Source organism: Callithrix jacchus, chromosome 7 (genome assembly GCF_049354715.1).
Source record: "Callithrix jacchus isolate 240 chromosome 7, calJac240_pri, whole genome shotgun sequence".
NCBI classification, from domain to species: domain Eukaryota; kingdom Metazoa; phylum Chordata; class Mammalia; order Primates; family Cebidae; genus Callithrix; species Callithrix jacchus.
This window is the reverse complement of record NC_133508.1, coordinates 62,552,382-62,577,353: the sequence shown is the minus strand read 5'-3', so window position 1 is coordinate 62,577,353 and position 24,972 is coordinate 62,552,382. Positions and strand designations below refer to the sequence as shown.

At 46.2% G+C, this 24,972-nt stretch overlaps 2 protein-coding genes across 12 annotated transcripts; one reads left to right on the top strand and one right to left on the bottom strand.

Moving 5' to 3' along the window:
• Positions 1-1,770: 1,770 nt before the first annotated feature.
• On the bottom strand, positions 1,771-18,764 carry LOC144576954 (uncharacterized). 3 transcript variants are annotated; one of them, XM_078330784.1, is made up of 3 exons: positions 18,440-18,764; positions 2,450-2,640; positions 1,771-2,167 (listed from the first exon to the last, which is right to left on the bottom strand). In XM_078330784.1, exons 1-3 carry the CDS (start codon positions 18,673-18,675, stop codon positions 2,109-2,111), a joined length of 486 nt encoding a protein of 161 aa, XP_078186910.1. In that variant the 5' UTR covers positions 18,676-18,764; the 3' UTR covers positions 1,771-2,108. The 3 variants fall into 3 exon arrangements, 2 of the variants coding, with proteins under 2 accessions (XP_078186910.1, XP_078186912.1); XR_013519878.1 differs by lacking the exons at positions 1,771-2,167; positions 2,450-2,640 and adding an exon at positions 16,936-17,299 and having other exon boundaries at positions 18,440-18,627; XM_078330786.1 differs by lacking the exons at positions 1,771-2,167; positions 2,450-2,640 and adding an exon at positions 17,144-17,308.
• STMN1 (stathmin 1) lies at positions 16,066-24,510 on the top strand. 9 transcript variants are annotated; one of them, XM_078330780.1, is made up of 6 exons: positions 17,967-17,997; positions 18,975-19,239; positions 19,646-19,708; positions 20,629-20,801; positions 22,951-23,142; positions 23,545-24,510. In XM_078330780.1, the coding sequence occupies exons 3-6, from the start codon at positions 19,696-19,698 to the stop codon at positions 23,614-23,616; spliced, it is 450 nt and encodes a 149-aa protein (XP_078186906.1). In that variant the 5' UTR covers positions 17,967-17,997; positions 18,975-19,239; positions 19,646-19,695; the 3' UTR covers positions 23,617-24,510. The 9 variants fall into 9 exon arrangements, with proteins under 9 accessions (XP_054114931.1, XP_008998932.1, XP_008998931.2 ...); XM_078330781.1 differs by having other exon boundaries at positions 17,967-18,526; positions 18,975-19,109; XM_054258956.2 differs by lacking the exons at positions 17,967-17,997; positions 18,975-19,239 and adding an exon at positions 16,066-16,303.
• Positions 24,511-24,972: the final 462 nt, after the last annotated feature.

Genomic DNA, 24,972 nt, shown 5'->3' with positions numbered 1-24,972 from the left:
ACAGTTGTTTACTTTTTGGCACATTTTCTTCCATTATTTTTTATGCCTGCTATTGTTACAGTGGTCAGACGGGTCTCCCTGTGTCACCCAGGCTGGTCTCAAACTCCTGACCTCAAGTGATCCTCCAGCCATCATGCCCAGCTTGCACAAACAATTTTCTATCTAGGATTTCATTACTTAATGTTATAAGCATTTTCCCATGTCAATAAATTTTATTATAAACATCCTTTTTATGATTTCATGGTAGGTGGTACACGTACATACCATAACTTTCTTATCTGTTCCTCTGTTGTTAGGCTTTTAAGTTGTCTACGTCTTTTTCCTGTATGATAACACTTCAGTGAATATCTTTTTGCATAAGTCTTTGTCTGAAATCCAGTAATTTCCTTAAGCTAGATTCCAAAAAGGAGAAGTACTGGGTCTACAGGCAGGGAATTTGTTTTTTTAAGTTGAATTTTGAATTGTCGTTATGTACACATGGCACACAATTCCAAAGGCACCAAAGGTTACACAATAAGAATATTTCTCGGCCGGGCGCGGTGGCTCAAGCCTGTAATCCCAGCACTTTGGGAGGCCGAGGCGGGTGGATCACGAGCTCAAGAGGTCGAGACCTTCCTGGTCAACATGGTGAAACCCCGTCTCTACTAAAAATACAAAAAAAATTAGCTGGGCATGGTGGCGCGTGCCTGTAGTCCCAGCTACTCGGGAGGCTGAGGCGGGAGAATTGCCTGAACCCAGGAGGCGGAGGTTGTCAGTGAGCCGAGATTGCGCCATTGCACTCCAGCCTGGGTAACAAGAGTGAAACTCAGTCTCAAAAAAAAAAAAAAAAAAAAAAGAATATTTCTCCTACTTGGTCATTTAGCAATGGCCCTTCCTTCCTTCCTTCCTTCCTTCCTTCCTTCCTTCCTTCCTTCCTTCCTTCCTTCTTTCCTTCCCTCCTTCCTCCCTCCTTCCTTCCTTTTTCACTTAAAGGCTAGTGTGATAGTAAGATTTTTCTTTCTTTTTTTTTCTTTTTTTCTTTACTGAGATGGAGTTTCACTCTTGTTACCCAGGCTGGAGTGCAATGGCACAATCTCGGCTCACCGCAACCTCCGCCTCCTGGGTTCAGGCAATTCTCCTGCCTCAGCCTCCTGAGTAGCTGGGACTACAGGCACGCGCCACTATGCCCAGCTAATTTTTTGTATTTTTAGTAGAGACGGGGTTTCACCATATTGACCAGGATGGTCTCGATCTCTTGACCTTGTGATCCACCCGCCGTGGCCTCCCAAAGTGCTGGGATTACAGGCGTGAGCCACACGCCTGGCCCTAGGTTTTTCTTTTTAAAGACAATGTAGGCCGGGTGTGGTGGCTCACCTCTGTAATCCCAGCACTTTGGGAAGCCGAGGTCAGGCATTTGAGATCAGCCTGGCCAAGATGGTGAAACCCCATCTCTACTAAAAATACAAAAATTAGCTGGGCGTGGTGATGGGCACCAGTTATCCCAGTTACTAGGAGGCTGAGACAGGAGAATCACTTGAACCCAGGAGGCGGAGGTTGCAGTAAGCCAAGATCGTGGAGACCATTGCACTCCAGCTGGGTGACAACAGCCAAACTCCATCTCAAAAAAAAAGGCAATATGATTGCCTGTTTTCTTCATGTGTATATTTCTTATGGGGGATATATATTTAAATATATATTCATTTTTTCATATAGAAACAGTAGCACATCAGATACTTTTGCACTTTCTTCTTTTTGCTTAATATTTCTTGATTGCTCTATATATTAGAGAACTGCCTCATTTTCTTAAAATACTGCATAGAATTCCTTTAAACAGAAGTGCAAGATTAATCAACTCCATTGATGCATTTTTCGGTTGTTTTTCATCCTTCGCTACTGAAACAGTGCAGTCATGAACGTTCTTACTTACATGTGTATGCCATTTCGTACATGTGCAAACACACCCATCTCTACAGTGGATTTCCGTAAATGAAATTGCTGAGTCCCAGGGATTTTACATGCAGATAACTATTGCTATCTCCACAGAGGGTGGCCATTTCCTGAGTAGAGGATACGCACAGTTTTTAAAGCTCTCGGTAGAAATGGCACGACTGCTCTCCATGAAAGCTTCGTTACCCGTTTATACTCTCACTCTCGCGCTGCTGCTCCCTTCTCCCGCAGACCTGCCAAGCTGACATGTTTGAAAAAAAAAAAAAAAAACAGTATGGAGATGTCTGCAGGTTTTGTTCTCAATAGTTATTATTTCAAGAGGATCTGTGAAATATTAGCAAAGGTTTGCAAATATTTAGCTTTTAGACCCTTTCTAATAAAAAAATATTAAAAACAAAGGATCTGAATTTCCTAACCCTCGTTTTCTCCACTGTATACGCTTGACCTTGGCAAATGACTTCTCCTCTCCAAGCCTGTCATGTCTTACAACTGTCGTGGGGAGGAAGTGAAATATGACACTCACTGAGGTGCTTGGCACACAGCGAGGGCTCAAAAGGTGGTCGCTGGGAAGAAATGTTGGTGAAGGAAAAAGTGCCAGTCCTCCGAGTCATCCCAGCGGTCAGAGGAAGGAAGCCTCTCAGGCTCCAAAAAGTGGGCTGGGCGGTGCCGGCGGCTTTGTTCTTTCCCTCGAATTCTCTCGCTGGTCTTTCCTGCCTTGGAGAGGAAAACGGAAATCTGCCACCAGCTCCTGGGGAGAAACACCCAGACCAAGACTGGTCCTTTAACCGGGGCTGTGGGCTGGGGGCTGGGAGCTGGGAGCTGGGGACTGGGCCTTCCCCCAGGTCACGGAATCCACTTCGGGGAAGCCCGTGCAGACTCTGGTCCGCATCCCGAGTGGAGGACCAGGTTCCTACCGCGGGCGTCCCCAGCCTGCTCCGAGACCGGGAGTGCCAAGTGCTTCCATTCCTACTCGTTTCTTACTCAATCCCAGTTCTTCCTGAAGCTAAAGGCAGGCACTGGCCGCCGGCGCCTCCGGGCGGGCACCTCCCCGTGGGCTGGGTGGGCGCGGCCCCTTGCGCCTGGGGGGCCCAAGGCTTCTCCGCCACTAGCGAACGCGACCTCGTGCGGTTTCCCGCAGCTCTGGCTCCCGGCCAGCTGGAGACCCCACGGGTTCCGAGGGCCCCGCGAGCGGACTGGAGGGGACATCGCAGCACGTGTCAGGGCTGCGGTCCGGCTTGCACCTCCGCCCGGATGCGGGATGGCCCTCGTGGGCTCCTCCGCACCGCCAGTAAGCCCGGGCCTCCCCTGCTCCTAGCACAGAGCTGCTGCCCTGAAAAATCAGCTGCTAAAGACGCCATTTCGGTCCCCACCCTGTTCTCAGCCGAGGAAGAGCCAATCACAACGCTTGTGTGTCTCTGTGCAAGCCGCAGGTGGGATGGGAGAGCAGATATGTGGAGCGCGGCGAAGCCATTTTCTGGGAGGATTCGCAGTCATTTCCGTGACGGGTGGATAATCTCCACTGCTGGTGGGATAATCACCATGTTTAATTTTAGCCATTCCCTCCCCGCCAACTTCCCTCACATCGTGGCCTTTTCTTTCCCCAAGAGATGTGGGGTCTAGTCTTGACCCTGAACCTAACCTGCTCTATGACCCAGCCTCAGGCCTCCGTCTTTTCAGCTATAAAAACGCAAGGGCCGGCCGGGCGCGGTGGCTCAAGCCTGTAATCCCAGCACTTTGGGAGGCCGAGGCGGGTGGATCACGAGGTCAACAGATCGAGACCATCCTGGTCAGCATGGTGAAACCCCGTCTCTACTAAAAATTACAAAAAATTAGCTGGGCACGGTGGCGCGTGCCTGTAATCCCAGCTACTCAGGAGGCTGAGGCAGGAGAATTGCCTGAACCCAGGGGGCGGAGGTTGCGGTGAGCCGAGATTGCGCCATTGCACTCCAGCCTGGGTAACAAGAGCGAAACTCCGTCTCAATTTAAAAAAAAAAAAAAAAAAAAAAAAACGCAAGGAAGGAATAAAATTAGACCATGGCAAGTACTAGTTAGGTTATGAGGAAATGTATTCTCTGGATTTGTCTTTAAACTGAAGACTTGTGCCACATAATCCTGTCTTGGTCTCTACCCTAGAAAAATACTTGCGCCAGATTACCATGACTTGTGCCAGATAATTCTGTCTTGGTCTCTACCCTAGAAAAATACTTGCACATGTACTCAGGAAGGCTGTCCCTTGTGGGACCATTTCCAATAACTAACCACTGAAAGGAGCTCAAGGACTGTCTGTCGATAGAGAATGAATGAATACAATGGGCTCCATCTACACAACGGGTCACTGCCAGATCTATATATGCAGAGAAATGGATAGAGCTCAAAATATATTAAGTAAAAGCAGAAAGTTGCAGAATAATGCATACAATATAATACAATTTTTGTTGTTAAGCAGAACTGTGGATTTTCTGTGGTTATATTCAAACATACATAAAAGCATTTTTTTTTAATTGAAAAGTTTTTTTCAGTTCACTTCTTTTCAGTTCACTTCTAATTCATACAAGTGGCTGTCTCTGGAGAGGGGTGGGGAGTTGGGATAGCAAGTGGAAGTGAGAGGCAACTTCAGCTTTCTTTGTAATATTCTAATTTTATTTTCAAAAATGACAGCCGATAGCTGGGCATGGTGGCTCATGCCTGTAATCCCAGTACTTTGGGAGGCCGAGGCGGGCGGATCACAAGGTCAGGAGATCGAGACTATCCTGGCCAAGGTGGTGAAACCCCATCTCTACTAAAAATACAAAACAATTAGCTGGGCATGGTGGCGCACGCCTGTAGTCCCAGCCACTCCGGAGGCTGAGGCAGGAGAATTTCTTGAACCAGGAGGCAGAGACTGCAGTGAGCCGAGATGGCCCCACTGCACTCCAGCCTGGGCAACAGAGCCAGACTCCGTCACAAGAAAAAAAAAACAAACGACAATACATTCATATATTACTTAAGGAATTTTAAGTGGCATATTCTCGAAATACTGGAGACAAATATGTCAGAATGTAAACAGTGGTTAATTCCAGGTGATGGGAAATATGAATAATTGTTATTTTCTTCTTTGTACTTTTTTGGTTTTTAGTTTTTCAACATGCAGGAAAGGGATTCAAGACTGTCTGTGTGACCCATCAAGTCCCTCAGCTCAAAGAACCTGCAACATTGTGATTCTAGATGGTCATCCTTAAAGTCCTAGCTCCCCACTCTACCCTAAAGGGCTTACGAGTTTTGCAGGGCAGGGGAGTCTCAAAATTGGCGCTCCACCATGGAAAGTTCTTGGCTTACACCAGGAAAGAATTCAAGGGTGACCTAGTGATAGAAGAAAACAGCTCTACCGAGGCAGCAGTGTTACAGCTCTGTGACTGTTCCCACTGAGCAGAGAGTGGAGTCTAGCAGCTCAAGGATAGTTCCGCACTTTCATTTATACCCACTTTTACTTACATGCAAATTAAGGGCAGATTATTCAGAAGTTTCTTTTTTTTTGAGACAGTCTTGCTTTGTTGCCAGGCGCCAGGCTGGAGTGCAGTAGCACAGTCCACTCCACTGGATTGGACTCCAGTAGAGTTGCTCACTGCAACCTCCACCTCCCAGGTTCAAGCAATTCTCCTGCCTCAGCCTCCCAAGTAGCTGGGACTACAGGTGCACGCCACCACACCCAGCTAATTTTTGTATTTTTAGTAGAGACGGGGTTTCACCATGTTGGCCAGGATGGTCTCGATCTCTTGACCTGGTGATCTGCCCGCCTTGGCCTCCCAAAGTGCTGGGATTACAGGCTTGAGCCACTGTGCCCGGTCGATTTTCTTTTCTTTTCTTTTCTTTTTTTTGAGACACAGCCTCGATCTGGCTGGAGGTCAGTGGCATTATCTTGCAGAGGCTGGAGTGCAGTAGCATTATCTCGGCTCACTGCAACCTCTGTCTCCCAGATTCAAGCAATTCTCCTGCCTCAGCCTCCTGAGTAGCTGGGACTACAGGTGTGTGCCACCATGGCCAGCTAATTTTTGTATTTTTAGTAGAGACAAGGTTTTGCCATGTTGGCCAGGATGGTCTCAAACTCCTGGGCTTAAGTAATCTGCCCGTCTTGGCCTCCCAAAGTGTTGGGATTATAGGCATGAGTTACTACACCCAGCCAGAAATTATTATTACTATTTTTAAAACGTTTTGGCAGAACATGCTCCTCCTCCTGCTTGGGTGGGGCCTGCACTCTTCAGTGTGCTGCCTTCTGGGCGGGGCAGATTGAGGACCAATTAGGAGGCTGCCTAGTAATCCAGTAGAGTGACCCGGGCCTGCTCCCGCCTTGGGGCAATACTGCTTTCTCCTTCATGCAAGGGTTTAGCTGAAAGAGGTCTTGGTATCTAACAGCAATAAGTCCCCAAGGTCTATAAATCAATGGAGTTCCAAGCCAGGCAAGGTCATTCACACCTGTAATCCCAGCACTTTGGGAGGCTGAGGCAGGCAAATCACTTACACTCAAGAGTTTGAGACCAGCCCAGCCAACATGGTGAAACCCTGTCTCTACCAAAAATAGAAAAAATGAGTCAGGTATGATGGCATGTGCCTGTAATCCCAGAAACTCATGTGACTGAGGCAGAAAAATCGCTTGAACCCAGGAGGTGGAGGTTGCAGAGAACCTAGATCGAACCACTGTACTCCAGCCTGGAGACAGAGTGAGACTCCATCTCAAAAAAAAAAAAAAAAAAATCAACAAAGTTCCAATGAATGACACATCGCTTTTCTTCCCCTCCTGTATTTTCTCTTGCACAGCATCCCACCCTCTGCCACCTGACATCCCAGCCACCCCCAACTTCCCAGCTCAACTTCTACGTGTAGACTTTCACCTGTCTCAGAATGGGTGTGATACCAGCAGCCTTTGTTTCAACTTCCTGTGACAGCTGTAACCTCTGTTCTCACTGAATTGCTAAGATTGCTGATAGATACCAACTGCTTGGAAGCTTTTTAAGTAACTGGGAGCAAGCTCCAATCCAAGTCATGGAAAAATGGGCTACAGAATGGCCCAGAAATTTACTGAATTAAACAAGTAATTATCCCCTGTTTCTAGGCCCACGAGAGCCCGTTCAAGAAACAGACTAGATCTAAAATGAAAAACATTTTAGTCTCATGTAGGAGGAAGCGTTATTCTACCCATCAGAAGCCCCAGAAGCCCAGCAGAGGGCAAGAGCCCAACCCCAGCCTCCTCATTACAATAAATATCACTGGCTGGCCTGGCCCAGTGGCTCAGGCCTGTAATCCCAGCATTTTGGGAGGCCAAGGTGGATGGATCACCTGGGGTTGAGAGTTCAAGACCAGCATGACCAACATGAAGAAAGCCCATCTCTACTAAAAAGACAAAATTAGCCAGGTGGCACATGCCTGTAATCCCAGCTACTCAGGAGGCTGAGGCAGAAGAATAGCTTGAACCCAGAAGGCAGAGGTGTGGTGAGCTGAGATTGCACCATTGCACTCTAGCGTGGGCAACGAGAGTGAAACTCTGTCTCAAAAATAAATAAATAAATTCCATTGGCTAAGGTGACAAGCTACTATGTGCAAGGTGGTATCCTGGATTAGATCCTGGAACACAAAAAGGGACTCCAGTGGAAATATGGGGAATCCAATTAGTCTGCCATTCAGTTAATAACATTGTGCCAATGTCAATCTGTTAGTTTGGGTAAATGTACCTTGATTATGTAAGATGTTAACGTCAAATGAAGCTGGCTGAAGGGTATATGGGAACCCTGTGCACCATCTTTGCAACTCTCTGGACATCTAAAATGGTTGATTTCAAAATTGAAGTTTAAAAACAAATAAAATACATTTGAAAAAAAGAAAGTAATGTCACTGGAATGGTCCTTTTTGAATTTGCAAGGGACTAGACTGCAGAATATACACTCAGATTTGCCAACTGACCCCAAGGCCTAAGTGTTGTTTGATGGCCAAAAAGACATTAGCCGAATGATTTAACACTTACAGAGTGTCTGTTTGTGGCACTGTAGGCATGGCAAGACAGAATCACATAGCATCCTGCCCTGAAGGACTTTACTCACTACTGAGAGAGAGACATGTATATGGATAGCTGCAATAGCAGAACAGTGGTGAGGGGCAGAGAGTTTAGTCAAGACCTTGAAGGTGGGGAGAATTTCAGTACAGGCAGAAGCCAAGGAACTCAAGGCCTTATGAGGGCTGGTGCTATAGACTGAATGTTGTGTCTCTCTCACATTCATATGTTGAAGCCTACACCCCACTATAATGGTATTTGGAGGTAGAGCCTTTGGGAATTAGTTAGGTCATGAGGCTAGATCCTTCATAAATGGGATTAGTGCCTGTATAAAAAGAGGAGACACCGGGCGTGGTAGCTCATCCCTGTAATCCCAGCACTTTTGGAGGCTGAGGTGGGTGGATCACCTGAGGTCAGGAGTTTGAGACCAGCCTGGCCAACATGGTGAAACCCCATCTCTACTAAAAATATAAAAATTAGCTGGGTGAGGTGGTGCCCACCTGTAATCCCAGCTACTCAGGAGGCTGAGGCAGGAGAATTGCTTGAACCCAGGAGGTGGAGGTTGCAGTGAGCCGAGATCAAACCACTGTACTCAAGCCTGAACAACAGAACAAGACTCCATCTCAAAAGAAAAAAGGAGACCTGGAATCTCTCTGTGGACTCAGCCATGTGAGGATACAATAAGATAGCTATCTGCAAACCAGGAAAAGAGCCCTCACCAGATATCAGATCTGCTGGTGCCTTGAACTTGGACTTCCCAGCCTTCCAGTGCCCAGGACTGTCAGAGATAAGTGTTTGTAGGTTAAGCCACCTAGTCAATATTGTTCTGTTACAGCAGCCTAAATTAAGACAGTTGGTGTCAACAAAACAATGGAACATATAGGCATGTAAGCTTTCAGAAAGCTGGCAGCAGCCCAATAAAGCTGAAATTTGGTGGGGGACTGGGAGGAGTGAGTGTAGAGGTTTCAGAGACACAGGACATAAGATGGGTAAGGAGGACAAAAGCCTCTTCTATTTTTTAAATATAATTTTTGTCATTAATAAAGGTAATACATGTTCATTTTAAGAAGTTTGGAAAATCCGGAATAGTATAAAGAAGCGAGGCAAACTCAGTTGTTACTTTCCTTCCAGGACTAATATTCTGGGACATTTTCTTCACTATATTTTGTTCCTAGTTGAACTCACATTGTGCAATTGGGTAGGCTTCGTTTGTTCTATTTAGGGCAATATCATCAGCCTTTCCCCATCTCATTAATAAAGGACCTTAAAGCAGGAAGAGAGGCCATTTAGTCCACCTCTCGTCTAATCCAGGAATCCTGATTCAACATTTCTGATGTTTGACTTTGCCTGCACATGTCTCATAGCAAGAATCTCACTCATGAAGAGGTCCCGGTCCTGGTCCATCCTATTGTTGGCTAAGTCCAACGATCATAGAGCTCTTCCATTCATCTTAATTGTGCTCCTCTATAACCATCCCCTTTTGAGAAGACAGGTTTTCAAATGCATCAAGAATCAAAGAATTTCAGGGAAAAGGAGGGGGAGGTCCTTGAGGAAGACTGACCTGGAGGTAGAGTGCAGTGACTTCATGGAGAGTCTTAGCTGCCTTGCCAAGAATCCTTGGACTCTAAGCCAAGGATGGGAGTCTTTTTTTTTTTTAGGTTTCAGAAATTTTTTATTTTCTCATGTCATGTATCCCAAAGTTGAATTTGTCAAATGTTTTCAAGCAGAAAATGGCATGATCAGAGCTGTGCTTGATAGCGAATACCTTAGCTGTCACTTATTGAGGGTTTATTGTGTATAGACATAATGCTAGGAACTTTACATATATTATTTCATTTAGCCCTGACAGCTCTATGAGGTAGGGGCATTTTTCCCATTTCACAGATGATGGAACATAGGCCCCAAAAGGGGAAGTCACGTGCCCACACTCATACAAATAGTAACTGAGCAGTACCTGCTGCATCATATAAAGGACAGGATTCAAATTCCCTCTGACATGACACGAACTACCCACACGACCTTGGGCAAATGTCTAGAGTTCTCTGGTCTTTTCTCCCCTATTCATAAAATGATAGTGGTAGCCTGATAAAACAGAGTAATAGCTGAAAGCACAGAGTCAGAGCCAGACTACAAAAGCTCTGCCACTTCTGTGTGGCCTAGTTGAACGAGTGATCTAATCTTGCTGCAAACCTGCACTAACGTTTGCCAGACCCAGGGCAGGAGTATAGAAGGGAAGCCCACATACCGTATGGCTACGTATTTAAGAGTTATAAATCAAGCTAACAAACTATTTTTTTTAAATATATGTTTTATCCTCCTACCTTGACAAATATACCTCCGTAACAACCTAGAAAGCCAGGTTTTGAGTTGAGAATTCGTGGATTCCCTGGAGTTCCATGTGGGAATGTGGCACAGCCAGCTCCTTTCTCTTCTCATTCCTGTGTGCATTCCCCAGCCCACATGCTCAGGCTGTTCACACCCCTTGCAAATAGTCAGCTCTGGGTGTAGGGGGTGCACTCACTGGCAGGAAGTTTGCCTTTGGGAGGATAGAACCAGGGAAGGCATAGATGCTGAAAGTGGACTTAGGCCATTTTGGCAAGGGATTCTGGAGTCCTGGGGATTGGGAGGGTGGTCTAGAAGGGGTGCACAGGCTCCAGGTGGGCACATCTATTTTGGCCACAGGGAACTGTGAGGGGGGACACAGCTGGATGAGGGTTAGGGTGCAGCCCTCTAAAGAGTAGGGCCTAGGACAAGGACCCCATTCAATATGTCTACAAAAGGTACTGCTCTCCATGCCTCAGTTTCCTTTATTCTATTATTATTATTATTATTATTTCTTTCAAGAAAAAGGGCATTCTGAATCAGTTTCTTTATTTAGAATGACAACTCCTCTGGGTTTGCCTGGAACTTTCCCTGTTCCAGTCTTAAATCCTGGAAAAACCCTTCAGTCCCTGGCAAACCAGGACAGTTGGTCACCTTCATTGCTTCATCTTTACAATTAGGCTAATAATATCTCATAAGATTGTCAGGAGGCCAGGCACAGTAGCTTACACCTGTAATCCCAGCACTTTGGGAGGCCAAGGCCGGTGGATCATAAGATCAAGAGTTCGAGACCAGCCTGGCCAATATGGTGAAACCCCATCTCTACAAAAAATTAGCTGGATGTGGTGGCAGGCACCCATAGTCCCAGCTGCTTGGGAGGCTGAGGCAGGAGAATTGCTTGAACCCGGGAGGCAGAGGATGCAGCAAGCCAAGATTGAGCCACTGCACTCCAGCCTGGGCAACAGAGGAAGATTCTGTCTCAAAAAAAAAAAGAATGTTAGGAGAGTTGAGTTAGCACATGTGGAGTGTTTAGGCTAGTGCCTACAATATGGTAAGCATTCATGCAAGCTATTGACCTTTAAAAGATTCCAGTCTAGGCCGGGGGAGGTGGCTCACACCTGTGATCCCAACACTTAGGGAGGCCAAGGAGGATGGATCACGAGGTCAGGATTTCAAGCCTGGCCAACATGGTGAAAACCCATCTCTACTAAAAATACAAAAATCAGCTGGGCATAGTGGCGGGTGCCTGTAATCCCAGCTACTCAGGAGGCTGAGGCAGGAGAATTGCTTGAACTCAGGAAGTGGAGGTTGCAGTGAGCTGAGCGCACCACAGCATTCCAGCCTGGGCAACAAAGCAAGACTCTCTTAAAAAAAAGAAAAAATTCCAGTCTCGGCCAGGTGCACCTGGACTGGCTCATGCCGGTAATCCCAACACCTTGGGAGGCCAAGGCAGGAAGATCACTTAAGACCAGGATCTCGGCCGGGCGCGGTGGCTCAAGCCTGTAATCCCAGCACTTTGGGAGGCTGAGACGGGTGGATCACGAGGTCGAGAGATCAAGACCATCCTGGTCAACATGGTGAAACCCCGTCTCTACTAAAAATACAAAAAATTAGCTGGGCATGGTGGCGCAGGCCTGTAATCCCAGCTACTCGGGAGGTGGAGGCAGGAGAATTGACTGAACCCAGGAGGCGGAGGTTGCGGTGAGCCGAGATCGCGCCATTGCACTCCAGCCTGGGTAACAAACAAGAGCGAAACTCCGTCTCAAAAAAAAAAAAAAAGACCAGGATCTCAAGACCAGCCTGAGCAACATGATGAGACCCCCATCTCTAAAAATTTTAAAAATTAACCAGGCCTGGTGACATGTACCTGTAGTCCCAGTTACTCAGAAGGCTGAGGCAGGAGGATCACTTGAGCCTGAGAGGTTGAAGCTTCAGTGAGCCATGCACTCCAACCACTGCACTCCAACCAGGGTGTCAGAGTGAGAACCTGTCTCAAAACAGCAAAGAACAACAACAAAAAAGATAAATGGTGTCAACAATTATGACATGCTATTTATTGACTAAGCGGACCAACTGATTTCAAAGATCAAAAAATGTGAGGAGAAAATACATCTTAGAGTTAATTAGTTAAGTTCTATGCCAGGCACTGTCAGGTATCATTGGGAGGGGAGTGAGATACGGCAGAGAGAAAGACCCTACCTTCAGAAAGCTTCCAATCTCACAGTGCACTTCCAATCTTACTGCAGCCATGTGAGTCACAAGACTGACAGTCGCCACAGTGCAGGCACCGAGCTGTTCTGAGATCAGCCTGTTTCTTGTCAAATATTTGTAGAAGTTATTAATATAGAGAGAATTGACATGTCTTTCTTAGGATTTCTATTCCTCCCCCTCTTCTCTAATGCCTGAAATTTCTAGGGACAAAGCCTTTCAAATCATTTTTGAATGAGTTGAGATAATGAATTAAAGCGCCACATGGTGAGTGTTGAATTCATACAACGTGGAAGGCAATTTGGCGCTATCCAAATTACAAATGTGCTTGCCTTTTAGCCCTGAAATACCATTTCTAGGAATATGTTTTGCAGATATACTCATACCCTTGGGAAATGTCCTATGAACTAGGTCATTCATTACAGCATGGTGAGCTATTCCAAATAATTGGAAGTAACCTAAGAGCCATGGATAGAGCCATGGTTAACTGCATCTTGGAATATTCATACCATGGACACCAGATCAAAGAAATGCCTGGTGTATGAACAGGGAAAAGATCCCTGACATGGTTTTGTTTGTTTGTTTGTTTAGAAGACAGGGTCTCGGCTGGAGGGGGTGGCTCACGTCTATAATTCCGGCACTTTGGGAGGCTGAGGTGGGTGGATCACAAGGTCAGGAGTTTACGACCAGCCTGACCAACATAGTCATTTCAACCATTTCTACTAAAAATGCAAAAAATTAACCAGGCGTGGTGGCAGGCATCTGTAATCCCAGCTACTAAGGAGGCTGAGGCAGGAGAATCACTTGAACCCAGGAGGCAGAGGTTGCAGTGAGCCAAGATTGCGCCACAGCACTCCAGCCTGGGCAACAGTGCGAGACTGTCTCAAAAAGAGAGAGAGAGAGAGAGAGAGAGAGAGAGAGAGAGAGAACGGGTCTCTGGCCAGGTGTGGTGGCTTACATCTATAATCCCAGCACTTTGGGAGGTCAAGGCAGATCACTTGGGGTCAGGAGTTCAAAGTCAGCCTGGCCAACATGGTGAAACCCCATCTCCACTAAAAATACAAAACATTAGCCAGGCACGATAGCATGTGTCTGTAATTCGAATTACTCATGAGGCTGAGGCAGGAGAATAGCTTGAACCTAGGTGGCCGATGCTATAGTGAGTTAAGATCGTGCTGCTGCACTCCAGCCTGGATGACAGAGTGAGACTCTGTCTGGAAAAAAAAACAGAAAAAAGAGACAAGGTCTCACTCTGTCACCCAGGCTGCATTATTGTGGGGTGATCATGGCTCACTGCAGGTGGTCCCCCACTTTAGCTAGGACTACAGGTCCATGCCACCATGCCCAGCTAATTTTATTTATTTATTTGTATTTTAAAATTTATTTGTAGAGACAAGTTCTTGCTATGGAGCATAGGCTGGTCTCAAACTACTGGCCTCAGGCAATCTGCCCGACCTCCCAAAGTGCTGGGATTACAGGTGTGACCTACCACACCCAGACTCTGACATGTATTGTTAAGTGAAAACTGGAAAGCAGACAGTTATAGGAGGCTATCATTTGTATAAAAGGATGGGGATATTAATGTATACCTACAAGTTTGCTTGTGTACACATGAAGAAACTCCTGGATACACAGGAAACTGGTTAACAGAGATTATGGTGGGGGTGTGGTTGGTAGAGAATTTGGAAGATAGGGATAGAGAAGGGAGGAAGACTTCTTATACTTTATTAGTTTTTTTTTTTTAAAGACAGAGTCACACTCTGTCACCCAGGCTGGAATGCAATGGCCCGATCTCAGCTTACTGCAACCTCAGCCTTCCGGGTTCAAGCAATTCTCTGCTTCAGCCTCCCAAGTAGCTGGCATTATAGGTGCCTGCCATCATGCCCAGCTAATTTTTGTATTTTTAGTAGAGACGGAGTTCACTGTCTTGGTCAGGCTGGTCTTGAACTCCCAACCTCATTATCCACCTGCCTCGGCCTCCCAAAGTGCTAGGATTACAGGCGTGAGCCACCATGCCCAGCCCTTATACTTTATTTTTAAACCATATGAATGTGTTACCTATTTAAAGTGTTAAATGAATTGAATTTAACCCCATGGGATGAGTTAACCCAGTGACTACAATTTCCATCAAAGGATGAAAGTCTGATAATTATTCATTCAGTAATCTGTAGCAATCAGGAAACAACTCTAGCAATGATACCGAACAAGTGCTCAACACTTTAAATGTGCCAGGCATTGTGCTACGTGTTTTCATTTACATTATTTCATTTAATCCTTACCACTCTCATAGAGTGCAGGTGTCTAATGTCACAGAAGAGACAGAAGATCACAGAAGGATGAGAGAGGTTGTTCTTTCCCGAAGTTCTCTGCAAACATCAGGTGCCACCATCCTGGGCCAGGCCCGAGGCTGGGCACTGCACTAGGAATACCAAAACAAAGACAGCACCCTGCCCTCTAGGACCTAATGGTCTAGTGAGGGAGATGGACGTGTAAAATGGCAGACTCACAGGTTTTGAACAGAGAAGGAAGTGTTCGAGCACAGTGCTTGAGGATTAGGGGACAAAGGGAACAGAGAGACTGGGGACAACAAGCAAACCTCTCCCACGACACCCTTTGGCCAAGGACAGGTCTTGCAAGCGGCCGTGGAACTTCGAGGCGCCTTGTGGGAGACAAACCCCGAAGCCTCAAGCCCAACAATGAACAAAGGCTGCTGGGCTCTCTGGCAGGAGAGGTGATCTGACAACACCCAGGCTGGCCATTTGATCAGTATAGACATTCCTTCTGGGCTTTGAAGACTGAAGTGTTCTCCTTTAGCTGTCTACACAGATCAAATAAGCTGGATGCCTGCCGTATCTCCACTTCGTTGTGTGCATCCATAGTCACAGCCAGCTCCATAACAATCCAACCAAACCATCTGAGCAGAGGCAAAAATAATTCTCATGGGCAAAGACAGACAGTTCCGAGATGTGAACATTAACTCCTTATTGCCACTTCAGAAGAGAGTGGATCTTGAAGTTTGTTCAGGAAGCTTTTGAGAAGGGAGATTCTGCCCCTCTCCAAGGTGAAGTGGCAAAGCTGTTGTTTCTCCTTACAGTTGAAAGCCCTTCCTGTTCCATGGCTCATATAGGACACCCACAAAAGCTGACAATAATGAGCTGTGATCTGGCTCTCAGGAAGGCAGCCCCACCCTAAAGAACAGGGATCACGCTGGGTGTGTTGGCTCATGCCTGTAATCCCAGCACTTTGGGAGGCTGAGACAAGAGGATCACTTGAGCCCAGAAGTTTGAAGCCAACCTGGGCAACACAGTAAGACCCTGTCTCAATTTGTTTTTAAATCAAATAATAATAATAAAATGGCAGGAATCATCCCACCTCAAAAGCATCTTTTTATTCACAGGCTCATTCTAGGGAAAACCTTATCCCAGCCGTCTTAGTCCTCAAGCAGCTGTGAAGAGCTCAGGTCAACGTCACAGACTGGCAGGACCAGGTATCTCCGAATAAACCCAGAAGCCAAGTGGCATTGCTAAAAAAGATTAAAAATCGACATGAGTTCTAACATCTATGTTCCTTGCTATGGTTTCCATGGAAATAGACATCTGCTCTAGGGAGAAAGAAAAGGTGGTGGTGGGGGGGAACAGCGTAAGTGCTTTAAAATAATCAGTGTTTTGAAAGATGTATTTCTTTTTTCTGTCACAACATTAATAGGAATGTGAGATTTTTGTGTGGCAATTTCTCATATTTAAAAAAATGCATTAAATGAGTGGAACCTTCCTCTGTGAACCTCCAGATCAAATACAAAGACTTCAAGATAAAAAGCCTGTTCAGTAGGTAAGGACCTCTTGGGCTTGGGTTCCTTGCTCATTTGTGTTGCCTGCCTATCTGTTGCTTTCCCGCAGGGTCTCTTCCCTGTCCCTCTCCAACTTTTCTAATGATTTCTGAGATTTTGTTCAGAAAAATGACAGATGGAAGCACCTAGCCATTTTGAAGCTAAGTTTGGTCTGAGAAGGAGAAGCCTTTCAAGGCTCAGTATCTGAATTATCCCTGGTCCTGCTCACAGGCTAAGTGAAAACCACTTAGATTGGCTTGAGGCGGGAGGCTGACCCCACACAAGGGCGATTGTTGGAAAAAATGCCACGACAAGCATATTTCAGGCAACAGTGCATTGCTAATTGTTTGCTTTGTGTAGTGTGTCTGCTGCTTGTATGATCCAGTTTTCATTGTCTCCGGCACCTATTAGTTGTATTTTATCTCTGGCACATCCCTAGTGACTAACTAGGCATGGAAGTCTTTCTAAATTAGGACAGTTGTTTCAGGGAGGTTGGGCACATTTATTTCTTGATTTGGGAAGACAAAGCCCGTTAATAAAATAAAGATGTCTCTTCTGCTTAGTCGGGATCTCAAAGCAGGTGCCTTGATGTATTGACCACCACCCAAGCACCCTTACATTTCATTTATTTTTTTCCTCTTCTTGTGGGAGAAAGGGTCAGTTATTCTAAGCCACGGTTTGACCAATTTCCTTTGTGCCTTTGCTAAGGTTCTGAGCTATCCAGGTCAGGGGGAACAGTGACTTTGTGCCTCCTTTTTTGATTTTTAAAAAGAGCCCAGGGCTGCTCCGGGGAGCACGTGCTCTAAGAACAAAAGCAACACTTAACTGCAATCTGTGTAGTCTAGAACGGCTATTGCTCTTCCTCCCCTATCATCCAAAGGCTTGGCAGAACAGATGGAGTCTGCATTTAAGCTGAGTGGCTTTGTTAGACCAAAGACGATCAAATTCCAAGGCCTCACGCTTTCTCGCACAGGTTAACTGGTCACCGGCTCGGGAACCTGAGGATGCTGGCAAGAACGCACACAGTGAGGGAAGGGTCACGCCCACGACCTGTGGGCTGAGTGGGGTAGAAATTACGATGATGTCACAATACGGGTGACATACCGATGTCGGTGAGGGGCGCGGGAGGCAGGGGGCCCTGCAGAGCGTAGAGTGGCATTGTGCTGTCACAGGGGCTCGTGCCTCTTAGGCACCCAAGTGGGTGGGGCACTAGAAGGGACACTGCTCTGTCCGAGTGCTGCCCTTGGGGCGAGGCGGGCACGTGGCTCTACGAGGCGGAGTTAAGGCAGGCAACGTCGGAAAGGTAGGGAAGGACCCCCCTCTTACCACGCTCAGCCACGCCCTTGTTCTGGACATGGGAGAGCTGGTTCAGACCCAGTACGGGGTCCACTGCCACGCCCTCCTCCACAGCGAGACCACCCCCCAGCCCCAGGCTCACACCTGGCGATGCTCCCTAGGCGCCCCGCAACCCTCAGCATTGTCCTTCTACCCTGCCGGCCGAGACTACACTTCCCGACGTGCTTCGGGGTCCCAGGGGGCGGGGCTCCACGAGAGCTGTGGGGGCGGGGCGGCACGTGCCGCTGCTCTCGGCCAATGCGGAGCCCCGCGGGGAGGTCACGTGCCACTGTTTGGCGCTTTTGTGCGCGCCCGGGTCTGTTGGTGCTCAGAGTGTGGTCAGGCGGCTCGGACTGAGCAGGTGGGTGCGGGGCTCGGGAGGAGGCGGCGGCTGGCTGCGGCCGGTGAGAGGGACGCGGTCGGCGGGAGGGGCCGGGCAGTGGCAGCGACCCCCTGCTACAGGGTGGCGGGCGGGGCTGCAGGCCCCGGAGGGGCTGGTGGGCGGGGGTCGCTCCGCTTTGTGTGTGGCTCGGGCGGAGCCTCGCCTTTGTCCCCGCTGTCTGGGGGCGCGGCTGTTCGTGGGCAGGGGGCTGGGCGAGCTCCCGGCGTCTGCTTCGGGGTGCCGTCGAGGAGACAATAGGGGGCGTGGGCCCCTGTTTGCCTCTCCCTCCCCTGCGGGCCCCGCCGGGGTCCCCATTGTCTGTAGGGACGGGGCGGCGGCCCCGGGGACCAGCGGCTTTAGAGCCAAACTGCGGGCGGCCAGGGCCGCGACCTTCCCGGCGACCGTCCCCTGGCGACCGCACCTGGTGACTGAGAGGTGGCGTTCCCGGGCCCGGCGGGTGCTCTTCTGTCTTCGCGGCCGGACGCGCGGACAGCTTGGGTGACGGCAGGTTGGAGTTGGGGACGGCGGGAGGCGGTGGCGAGTCCACGACCCGGCCACCCTGGGGCCCATTCCCGTGGCCTGCTCCACCTTCTCATCTGTGACGGGGGTGGTGGCGGCGGCTTGGAGGTGCTTTTGGCGGGAGTTGGGGGGGGGCATCCGTGCCGGGGGAGTCAGGCAGGGGCACGGTTACCCGGATTGGACCGTTAGCCCCGCCCACCCCTCCCCTTCCCACGCGCGCGGGCTCTGGGGTGTTCAGGGTTCTGGGAGATTCGAAAAGGCGCGGGGAGGAAGGGGCGGGGCCAGGGGCCGGAGTGCAGGGCGTGCTCTTATTGGCCGGGGGCGACCGGTCCGCTTTTCCTCGCCTGGACCAGGGCCACGCCCATCCTGGGTCGGGTGCTGCATCTAAGGCTCTGCTTTGCCTTAATCTTATCGCTGCTTCCGATTTTAATTTCTAGTTTTTGGGAACCTGTCATCCTGCGTTTTTGGTACTAGCTGGAGTCTACAAAAATCACAATCTTAAAAAGATCAACAAGAGATACAGCATTTTTCATGACATAACAGCACCAAATATTGTAACTTAAAACCTAGAGGTTCATAATCATTTTGCTTGCTGTTGGGCAAAGAAGCGTAAACCTGAGGGACAATAGGAATTCAACATTATTGGTTAATATTAGCTTGGGCGTTTTGTTATCCACCACGTCAGACACAGACAAAGCAGGGGTGGGTATTTCATTTGCACAATGAGTTGTAGGCAGTATTAAGATGGCTCCGGGGGCACTGTTGAGTTGAATCTGGAATATCTTCTTACAGTTTCGGGGAATTTTAAAGAGTTTATGGGGAGAAAAATCCTTCAGCCTTGTGACTTCTTTTGATTTTAAAAATCCAAGAGTTTTATGAACGGGCAAGCTCAGTTAAGTTGATTTTCTGCCACCAATATCATATTCAGGTCATATTTCCCAGTACGTTTATTTTGTAGATTTTGATAATTTTTTTCGTGGTTAATGACGTCTTTATTCCACATAGTGATTTTTCTGACGACGTATGTAGATGTGATTTGAAATGTCTTTTATGTTGATGACATGTAGAAAGGCAAAGAAAGTGATTGCTTTTTGCAAATCATTTTCAGGACTTTCCTTATCCCAGTTGATTGTGCAGCTCGCTTGTCTTCTATTCACCATGGCTTCTTCTGGTAGGTAATTTATTTGGAAAAGCTGAAATTGTGATGGGCCTATGATTTAGGCATAAGGTCTTACACCTTTGATTTGGCACTTATATTTTGGTCTTACCAAAAACCTATTTTATGAATAGGAGAATTTTAAAAAATGATTATCACTTGAATATGCCAAGACCTCATAATTGTTTCATTATTAGACAGTTTGGCTTGGTCAGAAGCAAAATTGTGGAGTTTGCACAAGTCCTTTGTTTGTGAAAGCGATTGTCAGATACTGATGTCTTAAAACAGTATTTATTAATCCAAAAATCTTGAGCTTTGTTTTTCTGGGAGATGGTTTTATTTATTTGTTTATTTATTTCAAGACAAGAGTCTCACTCTGTTGTCCAGGCTGGAGTGCAGTGGCTCAATCATAGCTCACTGCAGCCTTGACCTCTGGAGCTCAAGTGGGCTCAAGCAATTCTCCCACCTCAGGCCCCATAGCATCTGGGACTATAGGCAGGGGCCACCAGACCCAGTTAATTAATTTTTTTTTTTTTTTTTGTGGAGATGGGCTCTCCCTTTGTTGCCCAGACTGGTCTCAAACGCTGGGACTCAAAGTATCTTCCCATGTTGGCCTCCCAGAATGCTGGGATTACAGGCATGAGCCATGGTACCTGGCCCCGGGAAATGGTATTTAGATAATAATATCTTTCCTGCAAACACATCTTCTGTAGTGTCAGTAGGCTGATAGAAATAAAAAGGGGGGAAAGAACCCACAATTTTCCTCAGTAGCCCTAGTTCTATACATTAAATTGATTTGTTTTTTTGTTCATTTTTTTTTTAAAGCCAAGAATCACGGGCTGCTGAAAATTTATTTGGTTTTTAGGAAATTATAGAACAGTGTATTAGAATAGGAGAATCCTAGTTTTCTGAATTATAAATATAATCAATTCTAGATATCCAGGTGAAAGAACTGGAGAAGCGTGCCTCAGGCCAGGCTTTTGAGCTGATTCTCAGCCCTCGGTCAAAGGAATCTGTTCCGGAATTCCCCCTTTCCCCTCCAAAAAAGAAGGATCTTTCCCTGGAGGAAATTCAGAAGAAATTAGAAGCTGCAGAAGAAAGACGCAAGGTAAACATAGCAATTCACAGAAAGCAGGATATTAATTTATATGATGGGCAAATAAATTTTATTTCTATAACAGCAAGAAAACAGAATTGTAGCTGTACTGTGATTATTACCTATGCCAGTTATTGGAAGGAAATACCAGCCATCATTTATTGAATTCCTGTTACATGCCAGCTCCTTTGCTTGTATTTTTCTCCTTTAATATGTTGACCCTACAGAGTTGGTGTTAACCCAGATAATGGAAATTAGAAACAGTTTCAGGAATGTTAAATCGTTTTTCTGAATTCATACAACTAGGAAGTGTTGGGGTCAGATTTCAAGCCCTGGTCTGTCTTAAACCGAAGCTCATGCTTCTTTCATGCTTCCTCTTTGAAAAGATTTATTGGCAGATGATTCTTTGGCACTTTGGCTTTGTTTTTTGAGAGCTGTACAATAAAAACTTTGAAAATTGCTAGTGTGATTGTGTTGCTCAACTGGTATCATGGCAACTTTTATCTACGCTATAAAGTAGTATCTTTAAAGGCAAATCAGAAGAATCAACAAATACTAATATGCTAGTTGTAGAAAATTTGGAAAATACAGAAATTTGTGAATGGAAATTAAAAGCATTCATTATTCCACTTACCAGAAGTCACCAGCGTTACCATTTTGGTGTATTTCTTTCCATTCAACATTATTTTACTCTTTTAAGAACTGTACATAAGTTTTCATGTAACTCCCTTTCCCAACAACCCTGACTGGATTGATTTTAAAGCTGGGGCAAGTAAGGCACAAAAGGTAAGGTAATAACCTGCCCCAAACCAGCATAGTGTGATTTGTGGTACACACACATACACCTGTCTGCCCGAAGAGCAGCAGTGTTTACACTAAGGAGTCGTCGTCTGCGCTTCTATGTAATAGTCTGAGTTCATGGAGTAGGGAGAAGCAATATAACGAAAGGTTGGACAATGGAAAGTTTTTAAGACAATAACCCTGGCCCCTGTAGTCATTGGCCTGTGCTTTACATAGTAACTGGCTAAATATAGTGAAACTCCCATCATGACTAGGGTTTGGCAGAAGAGAATCAATAGAACCAGTGGCAGATGCTCTGTGGTTATCCTGCAAGTCATTGGTTCCAAACACATTTGAATGTTTTGAGAAAACACTGTTCTTTTAAAGGTGGCATACCAAGGTATAGTCTGGTAATTAATGCAGTTTCCTAAGACAAGCTAATAAGGCTTTTCCTTGAAACAAATCCTTCTGTCTTAAATAGTAATGTGGAGGCTTAGTCTTAAATTTTCTATCTTTTTTTTTTTTTTGTCAGTTATGGTTAAAATTTTCACAATGAGCTGGTTTTCTTTGGGTAGCTTTTGAAGTTAAATAGTCAAAATCTTTTTTTGTTTGTTTGTTTTTGAGACAGGGTTTCACCACATTGGTCAGGCTGGTCTCAAACTCCTGACCTCAAGTGATCCACCCGCCTCAGCCTCCCAAAGTGCTGGGATTACAGGCGTGAGCCACAGCGCCTGGCCCTTAAATAGTCAAATTCTTTACAATCAAAGTGCCACTCCCGAGTGCATATTCCTCAAGTCATCCAGATACCATTAAACAGTAAATCTTAATAAAGATTTTCTTAAGAACTAATTGGGTAAGAGATTTCTGAACAAATAAGAGCAGTTTTCCAAAGTAAATACTAGAAAAAAATAGCATTTTCATAGTATTTTATAATAGGGATAATTCAGGTCCTAACTTCAGTATTATTTAAAGGGACCTTATTTTCTACCTTTCAGTCCCTGTAATAAATAATTTGTATTGTAATTTTAACTAATGCTGAATACATTTTATTTTTTGAGATAGAGTCTTGCTGTGTCACCCAGGCTGGAGTGCAGTGGTGCAATCTTGGCTCACTGCAGCCTCCACCTCCCGGCTGAAGGAGTTCTCCTGCCTCAACCTCCCAAGTAGCTGGAACTACAGGTGCCTGCCACCATGCCCAGCTAATTTTTATATTTTTAGTAGAGGTGGGGTTTCACCATGTTTGGCCAGGTTGGTCTCGAACTCCTGACCTCAAATGATCCACCTACCTCAGCCTCCCAAAGTGCTGGGATTACAGGTGTGAGCCACTGTACCCAGCCTGAATACATTTTAGAGTGCCTAGCCTGTTAAACTTTTTTTCCAGTCCCATGAAGCTGAGGTCTTGAAGCAGCTTGCTGAGAAACGAGAGCATGAGAAAGAAGTGCTTCAGAAGGCAATAGAAGAGAACAACAACTTCAGTAAAATGGCAGAAGAGAAACTGACCCACAAAATGGAAGCTAACAAAGAGAACCGAGAGGCACAAATGGCTGCCAAACTGGAGCGTTTGCGAGAGAAGGTTGGTTTCTCGCCCAAAAGAAAGGGTTAAGAGCTTGGAGTTTGATGCTCCAATGAGTTAGATTGAACTGAGTGCCTTGATAAAACGTGTTTGGTGTCTTTTTGTCATCCATTTTGGGACTTAGCATGTTAAATGAAAGGTGTATTTTAAGATGGAATATTCAGTAATTCCCAGCATAATTGCACAGTCCTTGGAAGACCAGTAGGCGGCTTGGTTGTTAAATTCTACAAGGGACCCAGGAGATTAGAAGATGATGTCTCAGAACTCAAATTTTGTGGTTCCCACAGGCTGTAATATATGCACCAAGGTTGTGTTGGGCCTCTTTGAGGTGGGGGTTGGGGGTTGTGAGTTGACAGGCTTTTTTTTTTTTTTGACTGATGGCACCTTACCGTTCCTTTACAGGATAAGCACATTGAAGAAGTGCGGAAGAACAAAGAATCCAAAGATCCTGCTGACGAGACTGAAGCTGACTAATTTGCTCTGAGAACTGACTTTCTCCCCATCCCCTTCCTAAATATCCAAAGACTGTACTGGCCAGTGTCATTTTATTTTTTCCCTCCTGACAAATATTTTAGAAGCTAATGTAGGACTGTATAGGTAGATCCAAACTGTAAGATGTTGTTTTAGGGGCTAAAGGGGAGAAACTGAAAGTGTTTTTTTCTAAAGTGTTGGTCTTTCTGATGTAGCTATTTTTCTTGTTGCATCTTTTCTACTTCAGTACACTTGGTGTACTGGGTTAATGGCTAGTACTGTATTGGCTCTGTGAAAACATATTTGTGAAAAGAGTACGTAGTGGCTTCTTTTGAACTGTTAGATGCTAAATATCTGTTCACTTTTCAATCCCAATTCTGTCCCAATCTTACCAGATGCTACTGGACTTGAATGGTTAATAAAACTGCACAGTGCTGTTGGTGGCAGTGACTTTTTTTGAGTTAGGTTAATAAATTATCAAGCTGTAGAGACCCTCCTGGTTGATACTTGTTCCAACGGGGCCTTGGAGCTGGTGGAAATACCCAACGCACAAATGACTGCACGTTCTCTGCCCTCAGTTTCTTGCCCCAGTGTGGTTTGCATTGTCTCCTTCCACAATGACCGCTTTGTTTGGATGCCTCAGCCCAGGTCAGCTGTTACTATATTCTTTCAGATGTTTATTTGCAAACAAGCATTTTCTGTTCTGTGTCCCTTTTAAAAGGCAGATTAAAGGCACAAGCATGTTTCTAAAGAACAGTTTAGAGAGAATTTCAAGATCCCAGTTGGTGGTTTGCTTGCTCTTCGATACAGGTGGTGTGTATCCTCATCCTTTCCTGCCCTAACAGCTGTGATGCAAAAATCAGAATATTAATAAAATTTTCTGTGCTGCTGTAGTAACTCCTGTGAAATGATTAAAGGGAAGCTACATTTTAGAGTAGCATTTGAGTCGGGTGGTTAAGGTTGGCAGATAACATCATCTTGTATCCAGAGGCTCTAATGGTCCCCATTGTCAGTGCATTGCCTCTCAATTCAGGGAAAGCCTTTGGCAGCTTTCCTATGCTATTTGGGAAATAGCCTAATTATAAATATTTTGTGCCTCTTAGATGTCTGTATAACAACTCTTGGAAGCCAAGCACTTACAGCAAAAGATGACTGCTAATACTGCGGTAGGGTCCACGTGTTGCTAATGCATGTGCCTCTGTAGCCTGGGCTGTATTTTGATTGGGGTTTTTTTTTTTTTTTTTTTTGGAGACGGAGTTTCGTCGTTGTTACCCAGGCTGGAGTACAATGGCGCGATCTTGGCTCACCGCAACCTCCGCCTCCTGGGTTCAGGCAATTCTCCTGCCTCAGCCTCCTGAG

What these genes read in the sequence shown, in the direction of transcription:
- STMN1 (XM_009000683.5), top strand. Translation starts at nt 17,656, where the DNA reads ATGGGAGAGCTGGTTCAGACCCAGTACGGGGTCCACTGCCACGCCCTC. An exon ending in ATTCACCATGGCTTCTTCTG is followed by an intron (nt 19,709 to 20,628) that starts GTAGGTAATTTA and finishes AATCAATTCTAG; the next exon opens with ATATCCAGGTGAAAGAACTG. An exon ending in CTGCAGAAGAAAGACGCAAG is followed by an intron (nt 20,802 to 22,950) that starts GTAAACATAGCA and finishes CTTTTTTTCCAG; the next exon opens with TCCCATGAAGCTGAGGTCTT.
- LOC144576954 (XM_078330784.1), bottom strand. Translation starts at nt 18,675, where the DNA reads ATGCCCCCCCCCAACTCCCGCCAAAAGCACCTCCAAGCCGCCGCCACC. An exon ending in CGCCACCTCTCAGTCACCAG is followed by an intron (nt 2,641 to 18,439) that starts GTGCGGTCGCCA and finishes TTCCTCTCCAAG; the next exon opens with GCAGGAAAGACCAGCGAGAG. An exon ending in GCTGTGTGCCAAGCACCTCA is followed by an intron (nt 2,168 to 2,449) that starts GTGAGTGTCATA and finishes CAAACATGTCAG; the next exon opens with CTTGGCAGGTCTGCGGGAGA.